This window comes from Osmerus mordax, chromosome 11 (genome assembly GCF_038355195.1).
Source record: "Osmerus mordax isolate fOsmMor3 chromosome 11, fOsmMor3.pri, whole genome shotgun sequence".
NCBI classification, from domain to species: Eukaryota; Metazoa; Chordata; class Actinopteri; order Osmeriformes; family Osmeridae; genus Osmerus; species Osmerus mordax.
In genome coordinates this window covers 18,071,918-18,091,103 of record NC_090060.1, presented here as the reverse complement: position 1 = coordinate 18,091,103, position 19,186 = coordinate 18,071,918, and the positions used below count along the sequence as shown (strand labels likewise).

General features: G+C 48.0%; 2 protein-coding genes across 2 annotated transcripts; one reads left to right on the top strand and one right to left on the bottom strand.

The window, feature by feature from the left end:
• Positions 1-3,828: 3,828 nt before the first annotated feature.
• aadac (arylacetamide deacetylase) lies at positions 3,829-10,663 on the top strand. The gene is given in 6 exon segments (XM_067246262.1): positions 3,829-4,339; positions 5,972-6,224; positions 6,569-6,638; positions 8,147-8,318; positions 8,414-8,722; positions 8,725-10,663. Coding segments are annotated over 6 exon segments (1,251 nt in total). The 5' UTR covers positions 3,829-4,198; the 3' UTR covers positions 9,031-10,663.
• A 5,934-nt stretch (positions 10,664-16,597) lies between these two features.
• On the bottom strand, positions 16,598-18,440 carry LOC136951356 (succinate receptor 1-like). Its single transcript, XM_067245709.1, is given in 12 exon segments — positions 16,598-16,657; positions 16,659-16,682; positions 16,684-16,779; positions 16,781-16,855; positions 16,858-16,905; positions 16,907-16,936; positions 16,938-17,066; positions 17,068-17,247; positions 17,249-17,311; positions 17,313-17,492; positions 17,495-17,580; positions 18,398-18,440. Coding segments are annotated over 12 exon segments (1,014 nt in total).
• Between the last annotated feature and the right edge of the window lie 746 nt (positions 18,441-19,186).

Here is a 19,186-nt window from a genome sequence, read left to right as displayed (position 1 = left end):
CAGCGACGCGTGGCGACGCAGCGCTTCCATCATTGACTGTTGTGTTCAGAGAAACCAAGATTCCTCTAATAAGATCAGTGATGCAGTGCAGCTCCAAGACAGTGTGTTCTAAGGACATGTGTAGGTTAGTATTGTTTGGAGTGTGTCGCTATGTGCGCCAGTGTGTGCTTGTGTGTGTGGATAAGGAGCTGAGTGTGAGGTCAGGGAGTAGGGTGTGCGTGTGTGTGTAAGTGTAAGTGTGTGCGTGTGTGTAACAGAATCCTAGTACCCAGCTGGCACGTCTCCACCACCCTGGCAGTCTCTGGACCTCTCCTCTCTCTCTCCACTCCCATCTCCCCTCCCAAAACCTTCAACTGCTCCTTCACTACATCCACTTGCCCCTCACAGCCCTCCCTGATCTGGGCAGGGGTTCTACTGGCGCACGGCTGCGGTCTGTTTGGTGCACAGACAGAGAGAAGCAGATGTTATAGTGGTACTGTGATCTGTGTGTGTGTGTGTGCAGCTTCCCACAGTCTTATCTTGAGTATGTGGTCAGAATGATAAAGGAATGAGAGAGAGAGAGAGGGAGTTGGAGGGGAGGGGGAGAAGAGAGGGGAAGGGGGAGAAGAGGGGGGAAGGGGGAGAAGAGGGGGGAAGGGAGGAAGAGAGGGGAAGGGAGGAAGAGAGACTAATGATGAGAACAACAGTGTATGTAGGCCATACTCCACCAGGTGCAGCACCACGCCAGGCACTTAATTACTCCACACACACACACCTCAACACACCTCGTCCTGGGACAGAACCAGACACACACACACATCAACACACACTCTCTGGCTGGTGGTTCTGCATCCTGACAGCTCTCAGCCCCAGAAGCCAAACAGAGACTCAGTTAGTCCAGAGACGGAGAGCTGAGACAGAACCAGATTAGGAGCAGGTGGAACCATCTTTCACAGTTGCCTCGTCAGGACAGCATGGTCTAAACATGCATGTGTAAGGTCTTGTGTGTGTGTGTGTGTGTGTGTTTGAGAGAGAGAGAGAGTGTGTGTGTGGGCCTGATCCAGGGAAGTCTGTAGATGGGATGTGACCCTGGTCCTAGAGTCAGGAGAGTTAGAGACAGATTAACATTCCAGAGCCCAGACTCACACCACATGTGACCCACCCACGCTAGGACACGGTACCACTGACCCTACACACATGCACACGCATAATACCTTACACGCACACACAAGCACTTACACACAGACACACATGCATACATGTGTGTGGTTGTGTGTGTGTTGTCCTTCTACATCTCTTTAACTCTACCATTATTCTCTCTACTGGATCTGCTTTAAAGGGGTCATTTACTGATTTTATAGGGTATTTCAAAGGGGTGTAAGGATACACTCAGCTCACGATTCAATACGTATTATGATACTGGGTGTACGATACAATACGTATCACGATATTTTGAACAGCATTTTTTATTAAACAAATTCAATTAACAGATTTATTTCCAAAACATTTAACATTTTCAATAATTTTCTTTGTTGTAAATACAATTTAGTTAACTCAGTTCAAGCGATTTCTGTGAATGCAATGAATGCACACATGACGCAGGTGATGAGTAGGTCGCGTGCTGGTAGCTCAAAAAATGGCATCAAACGGACGTCATATTGTAAAAATATTGCCATAACTCTACGATACATATCGTACAATTTTTGTATTGCGATATATTGTTCCACGATATATTGTTACACCCCTAGTATTTCACACTGTTCCTAAAGGTCTCCAAATAGGGTATGTAACATTGGTTGGGCTGAAAAGAATGGGTTAGGGTTAGTACTGCCTATGGGTTAGGGTTAGGGTTAGTACTGCCTATGGGTTAGGGTTAGTACTGCCTATGGGTTAGGGTTAGTACTGCCTATGGGTTAGGGTTAGTACTGCCTATGGGTTAGGGTTAGTACTGCCTATGGGTTAGGGTTAATACTTCCTATGGGTTAGGGTTAGTACTGCCTATGGGTTAGGGTTAGTACTGCCTACGGGTTAGGGTTAGGGTTAGTACTGCCTATGGGTTAGGGTTAGTACTGCCTATGGGTTAGGGTTAGTACTGCCTATGGGATAGGGTTAGTACTGCCTATGGGTTAGGGTTAGTACTGCCTATGGGTTAGGGTTAGTACTGCCTATGCGACCTGTTATCGGTCGATGGAAAGAAAGCGAGACGTCGTACAATCTGTGTGTAGGGTTAATAAGAGAGCAATCGCTAAGGGTTAGCCTGTTCTGGCCTATTAAATGTCAAGTTTCTAACTTCACCGGAAGTTCTAGACCTGGCCTAGCCGTGGTAGTTACGCAGGTTACATCTCTTTACAATGTGTGCTTACTGTGGCGCTGATGGACACTTTGTCTTCTTTGATTTCTCAAATACATTTTTCCGTGAAAGCGAACTGTTTGGCTCCCCTGGTGTTGATAAGCGCGTATTAAGTGAACGGATGTGTTGGTCGGACGCAAAAATATTTGAACTATAAGTGGGTATGGAAAGAAATCAGGTACATCATTTTTAGAATTTTAAAAGGCATTGATTAATTAATATTGAAATTTAAACACCACTGAATTAGTTGGTTTTAAACTCGCCTGTTTAAAATTTTAATATGAATTTATTAAATGTAAATCAAAAATTCAAGGTTCAGAATTTCCGGTTGCTCAAATCTGTACAGTAGAATTCAGATCCCAAAGGGTTTAACTGCATTCATAAAATCACTGCCTGGGGTCTGAGGAGAGAGGTCTGGTCTGAGGAAAGCAGTTAGACCCTTCTCTGAGAAGTGAGATGGTTCGATTTCATTCAGGCTCGATTGCCATACCTTTGTATCCTGGATGTTGCAATCTGTTGAATCTGAATTTCACCATTCGAATTTGAGCAGCCTGAATTTTGTTCTATTTGAATTTCTGAAGAATTTTTTTAATAGAAATTTTGGTTTATGAATTTTACTGTTCGAATTTGAGCATGCGGAATTTCCGAACCTTGAATTTTTAGATGTGAATTTTATTTGTATTTTTTACATTGAAATTAATTTATATTTCAATTTTAAAAAGATTTTTCAAAACCATCAAATTCGGTGGTGTTAATTTCATTATTAAAGATTCAATGTCTTTTTACAATTTCAAAAATTAAGTCACTGATTTGCTTCCATAAGTGGTCCGCAACGTGGAAAAGGTCGGGAATGGCTGGTCTACTGGTCTACACCATATCCACCTTCACTGTGGTTTAGCTTTTCCACAACCTCGCATAGGGCACTTTCTCAACACGAGCCACATAAGTGTCATGTTGCACCTTGAGCCTGCTAAATGTTTAATGCTCCCTGGCTCCTGCAAGCACTTGTACCTCTTACATTAGTCATAAACTCGTTCTGAAGTGCGGCTGGTTGCGCGGGCTGGTGAATAACGGGTCGCCGTGCCGGTGTGGTGTCAAGTAGCTGAGCCATGACAGTGCACGGGGTTATCCTGAGGTCTCCGGCGGATATTAAAGTGTGTGTGTGTATATATATATAGAAAGTGAAGATGTTACCGACCAACCACTTTTAGTGCAGCTCTCTGCTAAGTACTGACGGAGGTCGTCTGACACCTCGTCTCCATGAATAGACAACGCTGACAACGTCGTTGCACTTCGAGTTTGAGGGGTGACAGGACTCCGGTGATAAGACTTAATGTACAGCACGTTGCCTTTGGCGGGCCTGCGCCCGATCCTACCGATATAGAAAACAAAGTTCAGTGTAGCCTACACACTGTGGAAGAAACATACACACACTCAAGTCACGCTCCGTTTCCAAATCGGTTACATCGAGGCGGGACGCTCGAGAGGGAAGCACCTGAGGAATTTGCAGAGCCGCGCGCCGGAGTCGATTTGCCCCGTGAGCAGCGCGGGGCGCGCGCTCTACTGTCCGTTCACAGTCCTAAGAACCAGCGCATGAATCAATATCCTTTCTTTGATCGGAGGGAAGGGTAGAGTCAAGCACGACCGGGTAGTGAGCGGGCGGGCAGTGATAGTCACGGGGAAAGAACCAATCATGCTTGCTAATAGCGATTAGATGAGTCTAACACGTGCAGTCATATCTAGCTGGCTGGGCTCCAAAATTAATACCGGATTACGCACTGACCGGAGTGGATTCACTTACAAATATACAGATCCAGCACCGAAGTTTCTTTCTGCTCCCGGCAATCAGCTGCTGGGTAACTGGTTAAAATGAGGTTGAAAGGTTTATTTGTACTCCTCTCCTTTGGAGCTTTTACCGCCTATTACATTTACGAGCCCATCCCGGAAGACATCGAGGAGCGCTGGAAACTAATGCTGACCAACTGTTTGTTCAGAAGCCTCAGTCACCTGGTAAGAACGCAGTTACACACCGAGCCTGCGTCTGAGACTGCATCAGACGCACTATCTTCAGCATAACCGTACCAAACTCGAGACATAGCAGTCTGGATGTGGTGTTGTCTAAAACGTCTGTGTTTAATGATCACTGTTTTTTTTAATCGACTTTCCACCTGGGAACGATCAGTATTGGTTATTTTGTTACGACTGCTTGAGTAATCCCCGTACCATCGAGGATGTTTCTCGTAGGCAGAATTGTGCTTGTTGTGCATATGCAGGCATACTGGTTACCCCAGATTATGTCAGACGATAATCCAAGCAGGCTATTGTAGTCCCGCTCACCTGCTCTCATCTCAGATTATTAAAGAAATCGACGCTTGGTTTGTTATGGGAAGAAGACGCGCCAGTTAAAACTACTCTTGTTAATACCGATCAAATTACTTAATCATCACAAAGATTCAACTTGATGTCCTTACAGAAGGCAACTAAAAGTATATTCTATTTGTATTAATCCATCCCACAGTCTTTGTAATAATTGTTTTCTCCCACACAGTTGGAGAAAACGAAATAATTGTTTCAACTCTATATCCATAATAAGGTGCAGATGGAAAGGGACACTGAGAGACAGTGAAATGTTAGTTTGTTGTCAATGAAATACTTGTGTATTACAGTGTCCATTGTTTTTCTAAATTCAGGTATAATGTAGTTCCTCTCTTTCTCCTTCCATACCTCTCTCTCTCTCTCACACACACACACACACACACACACACACACACACACACACACACACACACACACACACACACACACACACACACACACACACCCCAGAGCTGTGAAGGTCTGCTGACAATAATAATGTTACATCAGAAGTGGTGTCTTAGCGTAACTCTTCCCTGTCCTTCCAAGTAGAGCCCAGCGAGATCACTTCCTGCGCTTCCAGGAAGCTCCTCTCTTCTGCTTCCTGCTTGTTTACACAGGAAGACGAGAGCAGTGTTGTCACCTCAGCATGTGACGCTGTAATGATCAGTGTGACAGGACAATGAGGAGCATGTGTCTTGCAATACTGTAAATCTCTCTCTCTCTGTGTGTCTCTGTGTCTCTCTCCCTGTGTGTCTCTCTCTCTCTCTGTGTGTCTCTCCTTTTCCCACGCTTTCATCATTCTCTGTATCCCTCTCTCCCTTCATCTCCATCCCCCTCCCCTCTCTACTCCCCCCCTCTCTCCCTAACTCTATCCTTCTTTCTCCCTACACTCTCACTCCCTTGCTCTCCCCTCTTCCCCCCCTCTATTCCTCTCCACTCTCTCCCTCTCTCACCCTCTCTCTCACCCTCTCTCTCTCCCCTCCACTCTCTCCCTCTCTCACCTTCTCTCTCTCTCACCCTCTCTCTCCTCTCCACTCTCTCCCTCTCTCTCTCCCCTCCACTCTCTCCCTCTGTCTCTCTCACCCTCTCTCTCCTCTCCACTCTCTCCCTCTCTCCCCTCCACTCTCTCCCTCTCTCACCCTCTCTCTCTCACCCTCTCTCTTCTCCACTCTCTCTCCTCTCCACTCTCACCCTCTCTCCCTCTCTCTCTCTCCCCTCCACTCTCTCCCTCTCTCACCCTCTCTCTCCCCTCCTCTCTCGCCCTCTCTCTCCCTCCTCCTGCAGGCAGACTTCAGTGAGCTGCTGGGGGTGAAGGACTACATGGGGGTGATGTACTTCATCACCTTTGCAGAGCGGGTGGTGCCCGTGTCTGATGCCCGCGTGCGTGTGACGGAGGAGCGCTTTGAGGGGGTGGAGGTGGTGGTGTACCAGCCCCACCAGCAGCCCCACCAGCAGCCCCACCAGCAGCCCCAGGACGGGGCCCTGAGGCCGGCCATCATCTACCTGCACGGGGGGGGCTGGTGTCTGGGGAGCTCCCGTATGTACCCTGCTTCTGTCTGACTGGCTTCACTGCCATCCCTTCATCTGCCCCTCCACTCATTTATCCCTTCATCCATCCTTCTGTCCATCCATCCATCTTCTCAGAGTAGTCAGATGCGCACACACACACACACACACACACACCATAACACCCACCCACCCTGCAGTACAGACTCCAACAGTACAGATTGTCTGCTTGCTTTCCTTCCTTCATCACCTCCGTATTCAGCATGCTACAGAAGAGTCTCACCTATCATGTTGTCAATGTCATTTCCAGTTATGCAAGTGACCTCCTTAGTGAAAGTTTCCCCATCTCTGACACCTGACCCTTTGTGTTTCCAGGGATGAGTCCTTACGACCTGCTGGCCAGGGAGATGGTGACAGAGCTGGGCGCTGTGGTTCTGTCTGTGGAGTGAGTTTCACACCGATCATCTCCTCTACACTGCAACATAGAAACGTCTGACAAGACGACAAGATTTAATTTAAATCTGTATTTAAATGAGCTGCAGTATAATGTAGAGTTAACTTGTAGAGTATGCTGTGTTGCTGTTTGCCTGGAGGGAAGAGAGAGGCAGCCAGACTGGAACACATGGAGAGTAACCCTATCCTCCTGGTGACCGGACACACACACATACTGGACACACACACATAGTGTACACACACACATGTTAACTTCCTAGTGCCTGGACACACACACATATACTGTAAACACTGACACACACACACACACACACTACCTCTCTAGTTCTTGGACTCTGATTGCTGACAGCTGTAAATATGCTAGCAGCTCACTTAGCTTGAAAAGTTAGAATGATGCAATATACACATATATACATACACACACACACACACATACACATCCAAACGGACCCCACACACACACTCTCAGGTTTTCATTAGCGCCTAGCCAAGCTCTTCCTGTTGAAGTTGCACTCTTGAAGTTGTGCCAAACTGTCACATTCTGTTAATGTCTATCTATCCATCTCTCCATCTCTGTCCCTCTTTCTCTCCATCTCCCTCTCTCTCTCCCTCACTGTCTCTCCTCTCCGTCTCTCCCTCTCTCTCTCAATCTCTCTCTCTCTCTATCTCTCTCTCTCTCTCTATCCCTCTCTCTCTATCCCTCTCTCTTTCTGTTTCATTCTTTCTCACTCTCTGTCTCTTGTCTCTCACCGCTCTCTGGTTCTTGTACCACTCTCTGTGTGTGTTTATGTTCGTTGGTTAATGAACATGAGTGTGTAAGTGGGTGTTTTGGCCCCAGAAGTACTTCTATCAGGACAACTCATGCCAGATCCCTGTGTGGGTGGAGTAGCTCAATATGCATCATTCTGAAATGGACTTCAGTGTGTGTGTGTGTGTGTGTGCGAGCGAGCCTGTGCGTGCCTGTGTGTGTGTGCGTGCCTGTGTGTGTGTGAGTCTGCCAAATATGTGTCATCGTTCTAGTGAATCCCACGCCTTAACCCTCAGCAGTGCCTGGTAGCTCTCCCTCCTGGACCCCCTGTCCAGCCAGGACCCCCTCCCTCCTGGACCCCCTGTCCAGCCAGGACCCCCTCCCTCCTGGGCCCCCTGTCCAGCAAGGACCCCCTCCCTCCTGGGCCCCCTGTCCAGCCAGGACCCCCTCCCTCCTGGGCCCCCTGTACTCATCCATCATCCTCCAGCCTGCAGCTCTGCTGCAGAGCTGGAACAGGTGTGGACGTACCACTCCACCACTGACCTGCATCCACATTTGTGTGTGTGTGTTTAGGGCAGCAGTCACTAAACGCAGTGTACCTACAGAACTGTTACGTTTCTCGTCCTCTCTCTGCCTCCTTCCTTCCCCCACCCCACCCCTCTCCCTCCATCCCCCCGTTCCCTCCCTCCTTTCTCTCTCCTCTCCTCCCCTCCCTCCCCATCTCCCTCCCTCTCCCTGTCTCTCCCCCCCAGGTACCGCCTGGCCCCTGCCCACCATTTCCCTGTCCCGTATGAGGATGTGTACCGGGTGGTGAGGTACGTGCTGCGCAGGGACGTGCTAGCTCGCTACGCCATCCACCCAGGGCGCGTGGCCGTGTCAGGGGACAGCGCCGGGGGAAACCTGGCCGCAGCCGTCTCCCAGCAGGTATCTGGAGGGCGGGGGGGTCTAACACATGACTCGCTGTGCTGGACTAACTCTGCTAAACTTCAGACTGTCTCATCTCTCTCTTCCCCCCCCAGTTACAGCAGGATCCAGACCAGTCGGTGCAGTTGAAGGTCCAGGCTCTGCTGTATCCTGTCCTCCAGGCCCTGGACCTGAACACACCGTCCTACCAGCAGAACCAGAACATGCCCATCCTGCCCCGCACCCTCATGGTCCGCTTCTGGGCCGAGTACTTCTCCAGCGATCCCGCCCTCCTCCGCTCCATGATGACCAACACCCACAACAGCCCCCAGTCTGCACCCCTGCTCAAGTTCGTCAACTGGAGCTCCTTCCTGCCCGAGCCCTTCCACAGGAAGTACAACTACTCCGCCCCGCGGGTGGGGGGGGGGCGGGGGGGGAGGGGGGGGAGGCGTCCCGCTGGCTGGCTGACCCCAGAGCCTCCCCCCTGCTGGTCCCCGACGCGGCTCTGCGCTCGCTGCCTAAGGCCTACGTCCTGACGTGCGAGTATGACGTGCTCCGTGATGACGGCGTCATGTATGTGACGCGTCTGCGGGCGGTGGGGGTGGAGGTGACACACCAGCATTACCCACACGGCTTCCATGGAGCTCTCATGTTCAGCGTGTGGCCCACTGACTTCAGCATTGCACGGCGCATGACGGACAACTACATCCGCTGGCTGAGGGAGAACTTGTAGGAAAGAGAACAAAGTTAGAGTTAGGGAGAGGTGGAGAGATGGAGGGTTAGGAGAAATGTAGATCGAGCGATCTTCAGCTGTCGATGAAACAGAACATATGAAAGGGTTTGTTTCCATGTTCATTCCTGTTTCTCCTCGCAGCACGTTCACTGCTGTGTAGGGGAGGAGATATTTATCCTCCGTTTGGTCACGTTGTTTTTCTTCTGTGTGTTTTGTTTTGATGAGTTTTTGTACATAAGATGCTAAAAGGGCACATTGTGAAGAGGCTTTCCCACATTGTTGCAACAGATCACAAGCACCGCCCAGAACCCAGCCTGGCTGGGGTTTTGAGGCGTAACTCAGATCGAACAGAGTTTAATCCAGATTCACTGATTACGCTGTCATCGTGTGAGCCTGGGTCTTAGTCACAACGTAACGCTTGATTAAGTTGTCTGCTCAAAAGCATTTGTGTTTTCTTTAAGGAAAGTCTTGGAATCTGAAGTTGTGATATCTTCCAGTAGTGGAATCTTCACACCAGGGTTACAGTCAGTCAGTTGTGCATAAAGCATATTGTGGACCAGTAGAGTTAGGGACTGTGTGTGTGTGTGTGTGTGTGTGTGTGTGTGTGTCCTACAGTGTGGGGATGAGATGTGTGATTGGGTGTGAAGCTCCCAGTACAGTACAAAGGCCACTGTTCATGTCTCGCCTTCCTTCTCCTCCTTCTCTCTCTCTCCCTCCCTCTCCTCCTTCTCCCTCTCTCCTCTCTCTCCCTCCCTCTCCTCCCTATCTCTCCCTCTCCTCCTTCTCTCTCCCTCTCTCCCTCTCCTCCTTCTCTCTCCCTCTCCTCCTTCTCTCTCCCTCCTCCTTCTCTCTCCCTCTCCTCCTCTCTCTCTCTCCCTCTCCTCTCTCTCCCTCCCTCTCTCTCTCCTCTCCTCTCTCTCCCTCTCCTCTCTCTTCCTCTCCTCTCCTCCTTCTCTCCTCTTCAGAATATGCTGTTATGAGTTTTTGAGGTCTGATCCTGTCAGAGCTTGGGGCTTTAAACTTATTCAGTCGATTAGAAACAGCTTCAGACTGTTTATATATCAGACCAGAAACCCCCCTCTCTCTCTCTCTCTCTCTCTCTCTCTCTCTCTCTCTCTCTCTCTCTCTCTCTCTCTCTCTCTCTCTCTCTCTCTCTCTCTCTCTCTCTCTCTCTCTCTGTCCCTCCCTCTCTCTCTCTCTTTCTGTCTCTGTCTCTCTCTCTCTCTCTCTCTCTCTCTCTCAGTCCCCCTCTCTCTCTCTCTCTCCTCCTCCCTGTCTTCTGTCTGCCTCTCCTCTTCTGAAGGGAACATACAGCTAGCTCATAAACCATTTCAAAGTTTAAATTGTTTTAGGGGCAAAGACACAAAGACAAACTTTAAAGATTGTATTTATTTTCTGTTTTGCTTCAGTAGATCTTAATCACCCCCTTCCCTGACAGACCCTTGTGAATATGACCTTTATTTAGTGTGATGTCATCACTGTTCATGTGGGACTAACATGCTTCGTTGTGAATATTTTAACAATAAACTGAGACAAGCAGCTACTCTGTGTGTTGTTCTCTCTGGCACGCACATTAAACAGGATTTGTCTTGGTTTGTTTGTGTGTGTGTGTCTGTATAGAAAAGAAGAGGGGTGATTGAGATATGGGGAGAGGTAGAGATGGGGAGAGGTAGAGATGGGGGTGAGGGATGAGATGAATATGGGGATAGAGGGAGATATGGGGGAGAGGGAGATATGGGATGAGGAAGGAGGAGAGATGGGGTGAGGTAGGAGGAGAGGGAGAGGGAGAGATGGGATGAGGAAGGAGGAGAGATGGGGTGAGGTAGGAGAGATGAGGGAGAGGGGGGGATGAGGGAGAGATGGGGAGAGGGAGGAGGAGAGATTGGGTGATGGAGGAGAGATGAGGGAGAGGTGAGATGAGGGATGAGGGAGGGCGAGAGATGGGGTGAGGGAGAGATGTTGCTTCTGAAAGACCAAATCCCCTCCACTCTGCTGTGGACAAACACACACACACACGCACATCCACACACACACACCTGTAGACAAACAGAAGCTGTAAGAAGCCAGCTGTTTTGTCAGAGAAGGCAGTGGTGATGACAGGAAAGGTGATGATAACACTCTTGACTCACCCTTTCCTACCTTCCCCTCTCCTTACTGTATCTATCCTCCTTCCTCCCCCTCTCCTTACTGTATCTATCCTCCTTCCTCCCCCTCTCCTTACTGTATCTATCCTCCTTCCTCCCCCTCTCCTTACTGTATCTATCCTCCTTCCTCCCCCTCTCCTCTCCTTTCCCCCCTTTCTCCTTCATGTCTGGGTGTTGTGTGTTTTTAGTGTGTGTTAAGTCTCTTTTACATGTAAATAAAAGCCTGTTCCTCTATACAAAGCTCTCTGTTCTCTGTTCCTCAAGAGACGTACTGTGACAGAGAAGAAAGATGCTTTAACAAGCAGCAGAGACGGTACAGTCCAGGACCTAGACACATACTGAATATTACACAGCGCCATTTATGCGTGACTACACAGTTTTACATTGTCTCTATACCTAAGTACATAAGCACCCTTACACAAGCACACACACACAGTATGACAAGCAAAACATAACAAAAATGCTTAAGTAATGTAATATAACCTAAATTTAAACTTGATGTCTGTGTTGGATTTCTTTATGTCCACGTGAAGCTCTGTTTCTCCTCTGAAACCCAGAGTGAGGCAGGCGTTCTGAGTTAGCACGTCTCAAAACGAACATCTTTCATGTGTGGAATCAGTTTATCAAAGAGCAGCTTATTCTGCCAAAGGTCAAACCAAAACTGAAATAAGTCTGTGGTGTTTTCACAGCCTGTTTGAGTCCAGAGTGTTTGAGTCCAGAGTGTCGGTGTCCAGAGTGTTTGAGTTCAGAGTGTTTGAGTCCAGAGTGTTTGAGTCCAGAGTGTTTGAGTTCAGAGTGTTGGAGTTCAGAGTGTAGGAGTTCAGAGTGTCGGTGTTCAGAGTGAGGAAGCAGGCTAAGGAGCCTTTTCTCCTTGTTGCTGACATGACATACAACTACAACTGATGTGGCTACACACACACACACACACACCTGGACAGCTTTGTCTCTGTATGTTAGTGTTTGTTAGTGTCTGTATGTTAGTGTATGTTAGTGTCTGTATGTTAGTGTGTGTTAGTGTCTGTATGTTAGTGTGTGTTAGTGTCTGTTTACATTTACATTTAGTCATTTAGCAGATGCTCTTATCCAGAGCGACTTACAGTAAGTACAGGGACATTCCCCCGAGGCAAGTAGGGTGAAGTGCCTTGCCCAAGGACACAATGTCAGTTGGCATGACCGGGAATCGAACTGGCAACCTTCGGATTACTAGCCCGACTCCCTCACCGCTCAGCCAACTGACTCCCGTTAGTCTGTTAGTGTGTGTTAGTGTGTGTTAGTGTGTGTTAGTGTCTGTTAGTGTCTGTTAGTGTGTGTTAGTGTGTGTTAGTGTGTGTTAGTGTCTGTTTGTGTCCTCTCACGTGGCACCACTGTGAGTGGCAGCTGTCTCGGCTCTTCGTTTTTCTACCGTTTTCAGTAGAAAACTGTTTGACTTTTTCTTGACTTAATTTTTTTTCTACTGGGATGAGTTTGTTTGTATTGGGATAGTGTGCTGATCTACCTACAGGTGAATGGCTTTTTTTCATGGTCCCACATGTTTTTTTTAAACCAGCCGGAGCAGCGGACACTACCGGCATTTTTTGATTTGATTTGATAACTGAATTGGTTGCCATGGCGCAGCGAGTGGCAGTCTGTTTTAGCAGCTCTATGTCGGTATGATGACTACATTGATGATGACTACAAGTTCCGAAAGAGTTGTATACACTAGGCATGCCCTTGTGGCACTACGAGGGACTGCTAAACTATTGTAAATATGAGAGCTGTGAGAAATGCCTGAATTTCCCCACGGGATTAATAAAGTATATATCTATCTATCTTGTGCAGCATTCCGAACCCCCTCCTCCTCTCACTTAAAAAAAGGTTGAACAAATATCTTTGACAAAAAGGTTCGAAAGAAGTTTTAAAAAAAATTGAAAAGATTGTCGAACTTTTTTTGTAACTTTTTTCATCATGACCCTGAAGTTGAAAAAGTTTGAAAAAAAACATTTTTTGGAATTCTGCCTGGAGACAGGTGATGCAGCTGGTTAATAAGGATTGGTCCTGGTTTTAATTGGACGGTTAATTGGTTGTGTCGCTGTCTTGAAGGGTCGATCTGTCACATCGTTTTCCTGAATGGTCAATTAGGCAAAGCTGTTAAAGACTCTAGAGGGGCTGAGGCAACAGAGTAGAACCACACCGAGAGACACAGAGAGAGAGAGAGACACACACAGAGACAGAGACACACAGAGAGAGAGAGACACAGAGAGAGAGAGAGAGACACACAGAGACAGAGGACACACAGAGAGAGAGAGACACAGAGAGAGAGAGAGACAGATACAGAGACAGAGAGAGAGACACACACAGAGACAGAGAGAGAGAGAGACACAGAGAGAGAGTGACAGAGAGACACACAGAGACAGCGAAACAGAGAGAGAGAGAGACAGAGACAGAGAGAAAAGAGACAGAGACACAGAGAGAGAGAGAGAGACACACAGAGAGAGACACACACAGAGACAGCGAGACAGAGAGAGAGACACAGAGAGAGACAGAGAGAGAGAGAGAGAGAGAGAGAGAGAGAGAGAGAGAGAGAGAGAGAGAGAGAGAGAGAGAGAGAATCTTGACTGGAGATGAATGGTGACCAGCAGGGTTGTGGTGTTCCAGGGTCATCAAAACATCTCCACACCTCCTGGCTTCCTCAGAACATCTCCCACACCCTCCTGGCCTCCTCAAAACATCTCCCCACTCTCCTGGGCCTCCTCAAAACATCTCCACACCCTCCTGGCCTCCTCAGAACATCTCCACACCCTCCCTGGCCTCCTCAGAACATCTCCACACCCTCCTGGCCTCCTCAGAACATCTCCACACCCTCCTGGCCTCCTCAGAACATGTCCACACCCTCCTTGCCTCCTCAGAACATGTCCCACACCCTCCTGGCCTCCTCAGAACATGTCCACGACCCCTCCTTGCCTCCTCAGAACTCTTCCTTGAAGACTTGTGGGCTGCATCCGTTCCACAATCCACCGTCGGGGGTCAGAGGGTAAGAAAGGAGGAAGGAGGGGGCTTTAAAGTCTGTGTCTGTGTGTGTGTGTGTGTGTGTGTGTCTGTGGAGAAGAGTGAGGGAAGGTGCAGATCAACAGATCAAGGTACCAGTATCCACATACACACACACACACACACACACAGATACACATAGATAGTCGCATACAGATATACACACCCACAGACACACAACATAATATGCTCTTTGCTATGAAAAGCAACAAGTCTAACCATTTAGCAGAATTTCCCCCCACACACGCCAACGAACACAGAAGGGGCAGGGAACATCAGCAGAGAGGAGGAATTCTTCACCTCACTTCAACACTGTTAGAGATTAATAACCAGATCTTTACGCTACATTACATTTTATTCATTTAGCAGATGCTTTTATCCTCAGACATACAAACAGTACGAGTAGAGAGTACAGCAGAAGATCAAGGATCAGAAGTGACAGTTAGTAGTTAGTAACAGTTCTAACTGTTTCAGTCGGTCAGAGTCAAGGAACAGGCTGTATTTACCAGACAGTGTAAAGTAACATCTCAGCTACCAGACACAGTGTAAAGTAACATCTCAGCTACCAGACACAGTGTACAGTAACATCTCAGCTACCAGACACAGTGTAAAGTAACATCTCAGCTACCAGACACCAGTGTACAGTAACATCTCAGCTTACCAGAACACAGTGTAAAGTAACATCTCAGCTACCAGACACAGTGTAAAGTAACATCTCAGCTACCAGACACAGTGTAAAGTAACATCTCAGCTACCAGACACAGTGTAAAGTAACATCTCAGCCTACCAGACACAGTGTACAGTAACATCTCAGCTACCAGGCACAGTGTAAAGTAACATCTCAGCTGCCAGACACAGTGTACAGTAACATCTCAGCTACAAGGCACAGTGTACAGTAACATCTCACAGTGCAACAATAACATCTCAACAACAGTGAGTCAACAACAACATTCAACAACATGACGTCTCTAAAGTGCAACATTGAATCATCTCAAGGGTGGAGTCTGTTTTTGAGGACTGTGGTACAATTGGTGTTTCTGAGAGTTACTTTCTCTGTTACAGCAGGTAAATTAGCTGCTAATCAACAGGTGCAACACTTAGGAACCATCCGTCCCTTCAAATACGGAATCGTCCCGTATTTGAGAATAAAATGACATGTCCCGTTTTGAATCAATACGGGACGTGGTTTGTCCCGTATTGAGTTATCTTCAACGCAGCATCCCATGCAAATCATCCCATCCCAATCATTATACAACTCAAGTTGTATATTTCAAATGCGGTTATCTCTGTCAACGTTGACCCCTGGTACATAGACACACAGGAACCTCCTCATGCAAAGCAGATGAACTGCAAATTAACAGGCAGATAGGCTGATGAAACATTAACCTCTCCACTACACACCACTCTCCTCTGAGAACAACAGGCTTGTTACTTAGCTTTTTCGTCTCTCTCTCTCTCTCTCTCTTCTCTCTCTCTCACTCTCTCTCTCTCTCTCTCTCTCTCTCTCTCTCTCTCTCTCTCTCTCTCTCTCTCTCCTCTCTCGTCTCTCTCTCTCTCTCTCTCTCACACACACACCACACACACACACGTAAAAACACACAAACACAACACATTGTGTCCAAAGAAATCACCTGTTTCTTATCAATGCAACTCATGCAATCATCGTTTCATGAAACACAACAAGTGCAGTGACCGACAGCAGGAGGTCCGTTTCAGACTGGAGTCAGCTCAGCCCTAACGATCGCCAGGACACAAGCCTCACTGCTGGAGCTGGAAACACACATACTCACCACTACTCATGAAATCACCTCAGTAAGAGATCCAGACAGAGAGAAACAGAGACAAAACAGAGAGAGGGGGAGAGAGAGAGAGAGAGAGAGAGAGGAGAGAGAGAGAGAGAGAGAGAGACGAGAGAGAGAGAGAGAGAGAGAGACAGAAAGAAAGAAAGAAAGAAAGAAAGAGAAAAGGAGAGAAAGAGAAGTAAAATCTTGTGATTCCAAATGTGGGGTAAAACACATTAAGATGAATAGATCTAATAACATACTTAGAATAAGGAAGTCATGTTGTCTCTCTATTAGCTGTCTACTTCCTGTCAGCTCTCCTCAACACTTCCTGTCCTGATGTGTGAGTGTGACACCATGCTATCTTCCTTCAGATGATAATGCTCTTTCAGAACATTCCTCTTGTTGTTTAACGACGCATAGAAAACGCATTACAGTAAAGCCACAGTAGGTAAAACTGTCAAATAAATTCAAGCCAAGATTGACTATCAAAGTCCTTCTCACTCTTGTATGTGACAGTGAAATAACACACATGTGTGTGCGTGCATGTATGCGAGGTTGTATGTGTGTGCATGTGTGTACATGTTTGTGTATGTGTGTGTGTGTGTGTCTTCCAGCTCACGGCCCGTACACCCTGTCGAGTCCCATCCTCCTCCCAAGGCCCCTGAGCTTGGCCCAGGAGCAGCTCTCGAAAGCGGTCCCCCCATGAGGAAGTAGAACAGCGGGGTTGATGACGGCTGTGCATGAAGGCCAGCGTGCCTGGTCAGGATGTATCCCGACTCCACGTATTTCCCGGTACACCGCTCCCGGCTCCTCCCACAGCTCGGTGGACGCGATCCGGATGTTCCTCATCACGTGATACGGCGTGTAGAGCACCACAGGAAGACCACGGCCGCCGCCGTGACCACGCGCAGGGGCCGGCGGTAACGAGTGGGGCTGGCTGCTGGCCAGCGCCCCCCTGCTGGGCGCGAAGGAGCGAGCGGGCGATGCAGAGGGAGGAGAAGAGCAGGCCCAGCAGGGGCAGCAGGTAGCCCCGCTCAGCGTGAGCCACCAGGCTGTAGGCCAGGACACTGTGCTCCGAACGCAGGGGACCCAAAGTCCTGGCAGCTGGTCCAGTTCCCCTGCTGCTGGTCGTGGACCATCAGCACCACCAGGGGAGCCACCTGGAGGTTGACCAGCGCCCAGCTCAGCCCCCGACATTGCCCAGCGACACCCTGCGACCCCAGCAGGAAGTGCTGGCAAGACGGGTAGCGTACGCGGAGGAGGCGGGTCGACGCTCACCCACACCATGAACAGGATGGACGAGTACAGGTTGACGTGGAGGATGTAGCGGGTTGACGATGCAGAGGTAAGGGCTGCTCTCTGATTGGTCGTTGGCGTATAGGTAGGAGAGGCGGGGCAGGGTGCAGAGGAAGATCAGGTCAGACACGGCCAGGTTGAACAAGTACACGTTGATGCTCTCCCATTTTGGGAGGCAGAAGATGTAACCGAAGACCACCAGCAGGTTGCCGGGGGGAAACCAAGGGCAAACTGGATGGCGTAGCATGGAGATAGGTAGTAATGCTTCAAACAGACCGTCGATGGTCTAGACAGCTTGACTCCTGAGGAGAGGAGAGAGGAAGGAAAAGGAGGAGGAGAGGAGGAGAGGGGAGAGGGGAGAGGAGAGAGGAGAGAGGAGAGAGGAGAGAGGAGAGAGGAGAGAGGAGAGAGGAGAGAGGAGAGAGGAGGGAAGAGTAGGAGAGGAGAGGAGAGGAGGAGAGGGGGGGGAGGAGGAGAGGAGAGAGGAGAGAGGAGAGAGAAGGAGAGGGTAGAGGAGAGGAGGAGATGGGAGGGGAGGGAGAGGGGAGAGGAGAGAGGAGAGAGGAGAGAGGAGAGAGGAGGGAAGAGTAGGAGAGGGGGAGAGGAGGAGAAAAGAAAAAGAAGGAGAGGAAGGAGGGAGGAAAGTGGAGGGGAGAGGAGAAGAGAGGAGTTGAGGGATGGGGAGGACAGGAGGAGAGGAGGGAGGAGAAGAGAAAGAAAAAAAAAGTATTTGACCAAACAGTGAATCTACTTCTATCTTTCCTATCAATGTAGTAAAGACACTGTTTCACCCTGTAAATTGTGCTGCAATAAGCTTTGCTGTTCAACACCAATCGTCTGAACCACACATGTAAAGAAGAGAGAGGTTCATCTACAGCAGGATAAAGCACAGGTTTCTTACCATGTCTGAGTTGAGCTGAAGGAGAACACCTCGACTGGCCAGATGAGAGGAGGAGAGAGAATGTGTTGTGAGAAACTGCGAGAGTGTGCATTGCGTGTGTGAGTATGTGTGTGTGTGTTTTATGCTTGTGTGTGTGAGTGTGTGTGTGTGCTCATGTGTGTATGTGTGTTAGTTTTATCAGTGGGTTTTTACCACATTCTGAGTGCTAGATGACTCACCCCAGTTCCCACTTTTATACAGGCGACATTTGCATTTCGTCATCTCATATCACATAATGATAAACATATAAAACAAAGGATGCAGCAGGACAGAGGTGAGAATATTATATAGAATATATAGAACAGGTTTATAAAGTCACAAATTAGACAAAGATGTTCAGGAACAGGTTTATTAACAAGTTGACAGAAGTGGTGAGAGGGTGGGAGAGAGAAAGAGTGAGAGAGAGAGAGAGAGAGAGAGAGACTCAGAGAGAGTTAGAGATATTTATTTTCTGGAAAAAAAAGTTTTGAAAGGTAGAAAAAAATAATAATAATGACGTTTCGAAAAAAAGCTTTGAAAGGTTGAAAAAAAAAAAATCACGGTTTAAATTTTTTATTTGTTTTTTTACTCACCTCCACCTTCATCCCAGCTAATTTTTTTTGGTTTCTAAAAAAGGTTTCCCTCCCCCAAAAAATTTGAAAGGAAAAAAAATGTAACAAAGTTTTGAAAAAGCCTGTTTTTGACAATTCTCACAATGAAAAGTTCTCTAATCAAGTACCAGGCAGTAGCTACCATGGTCACATGACTGTGTGTTTGTACCCAGCTCCCCCACAAATGCCCATAGAACTGCTCCTAAAAACCTCAAGTTCAGCAATTCAGACCAACAGGCAGGGAAAATAATTAAAATAACAGTAAAGATGAATACGTCTCTGACCCTTTGACCTCCAGACTCAGAGGTTCCGGCAGGTCAAAAGATGAAGGTACGTTGCAGACTTACATTTAATAAATGTTACTAAATATTGAAATAC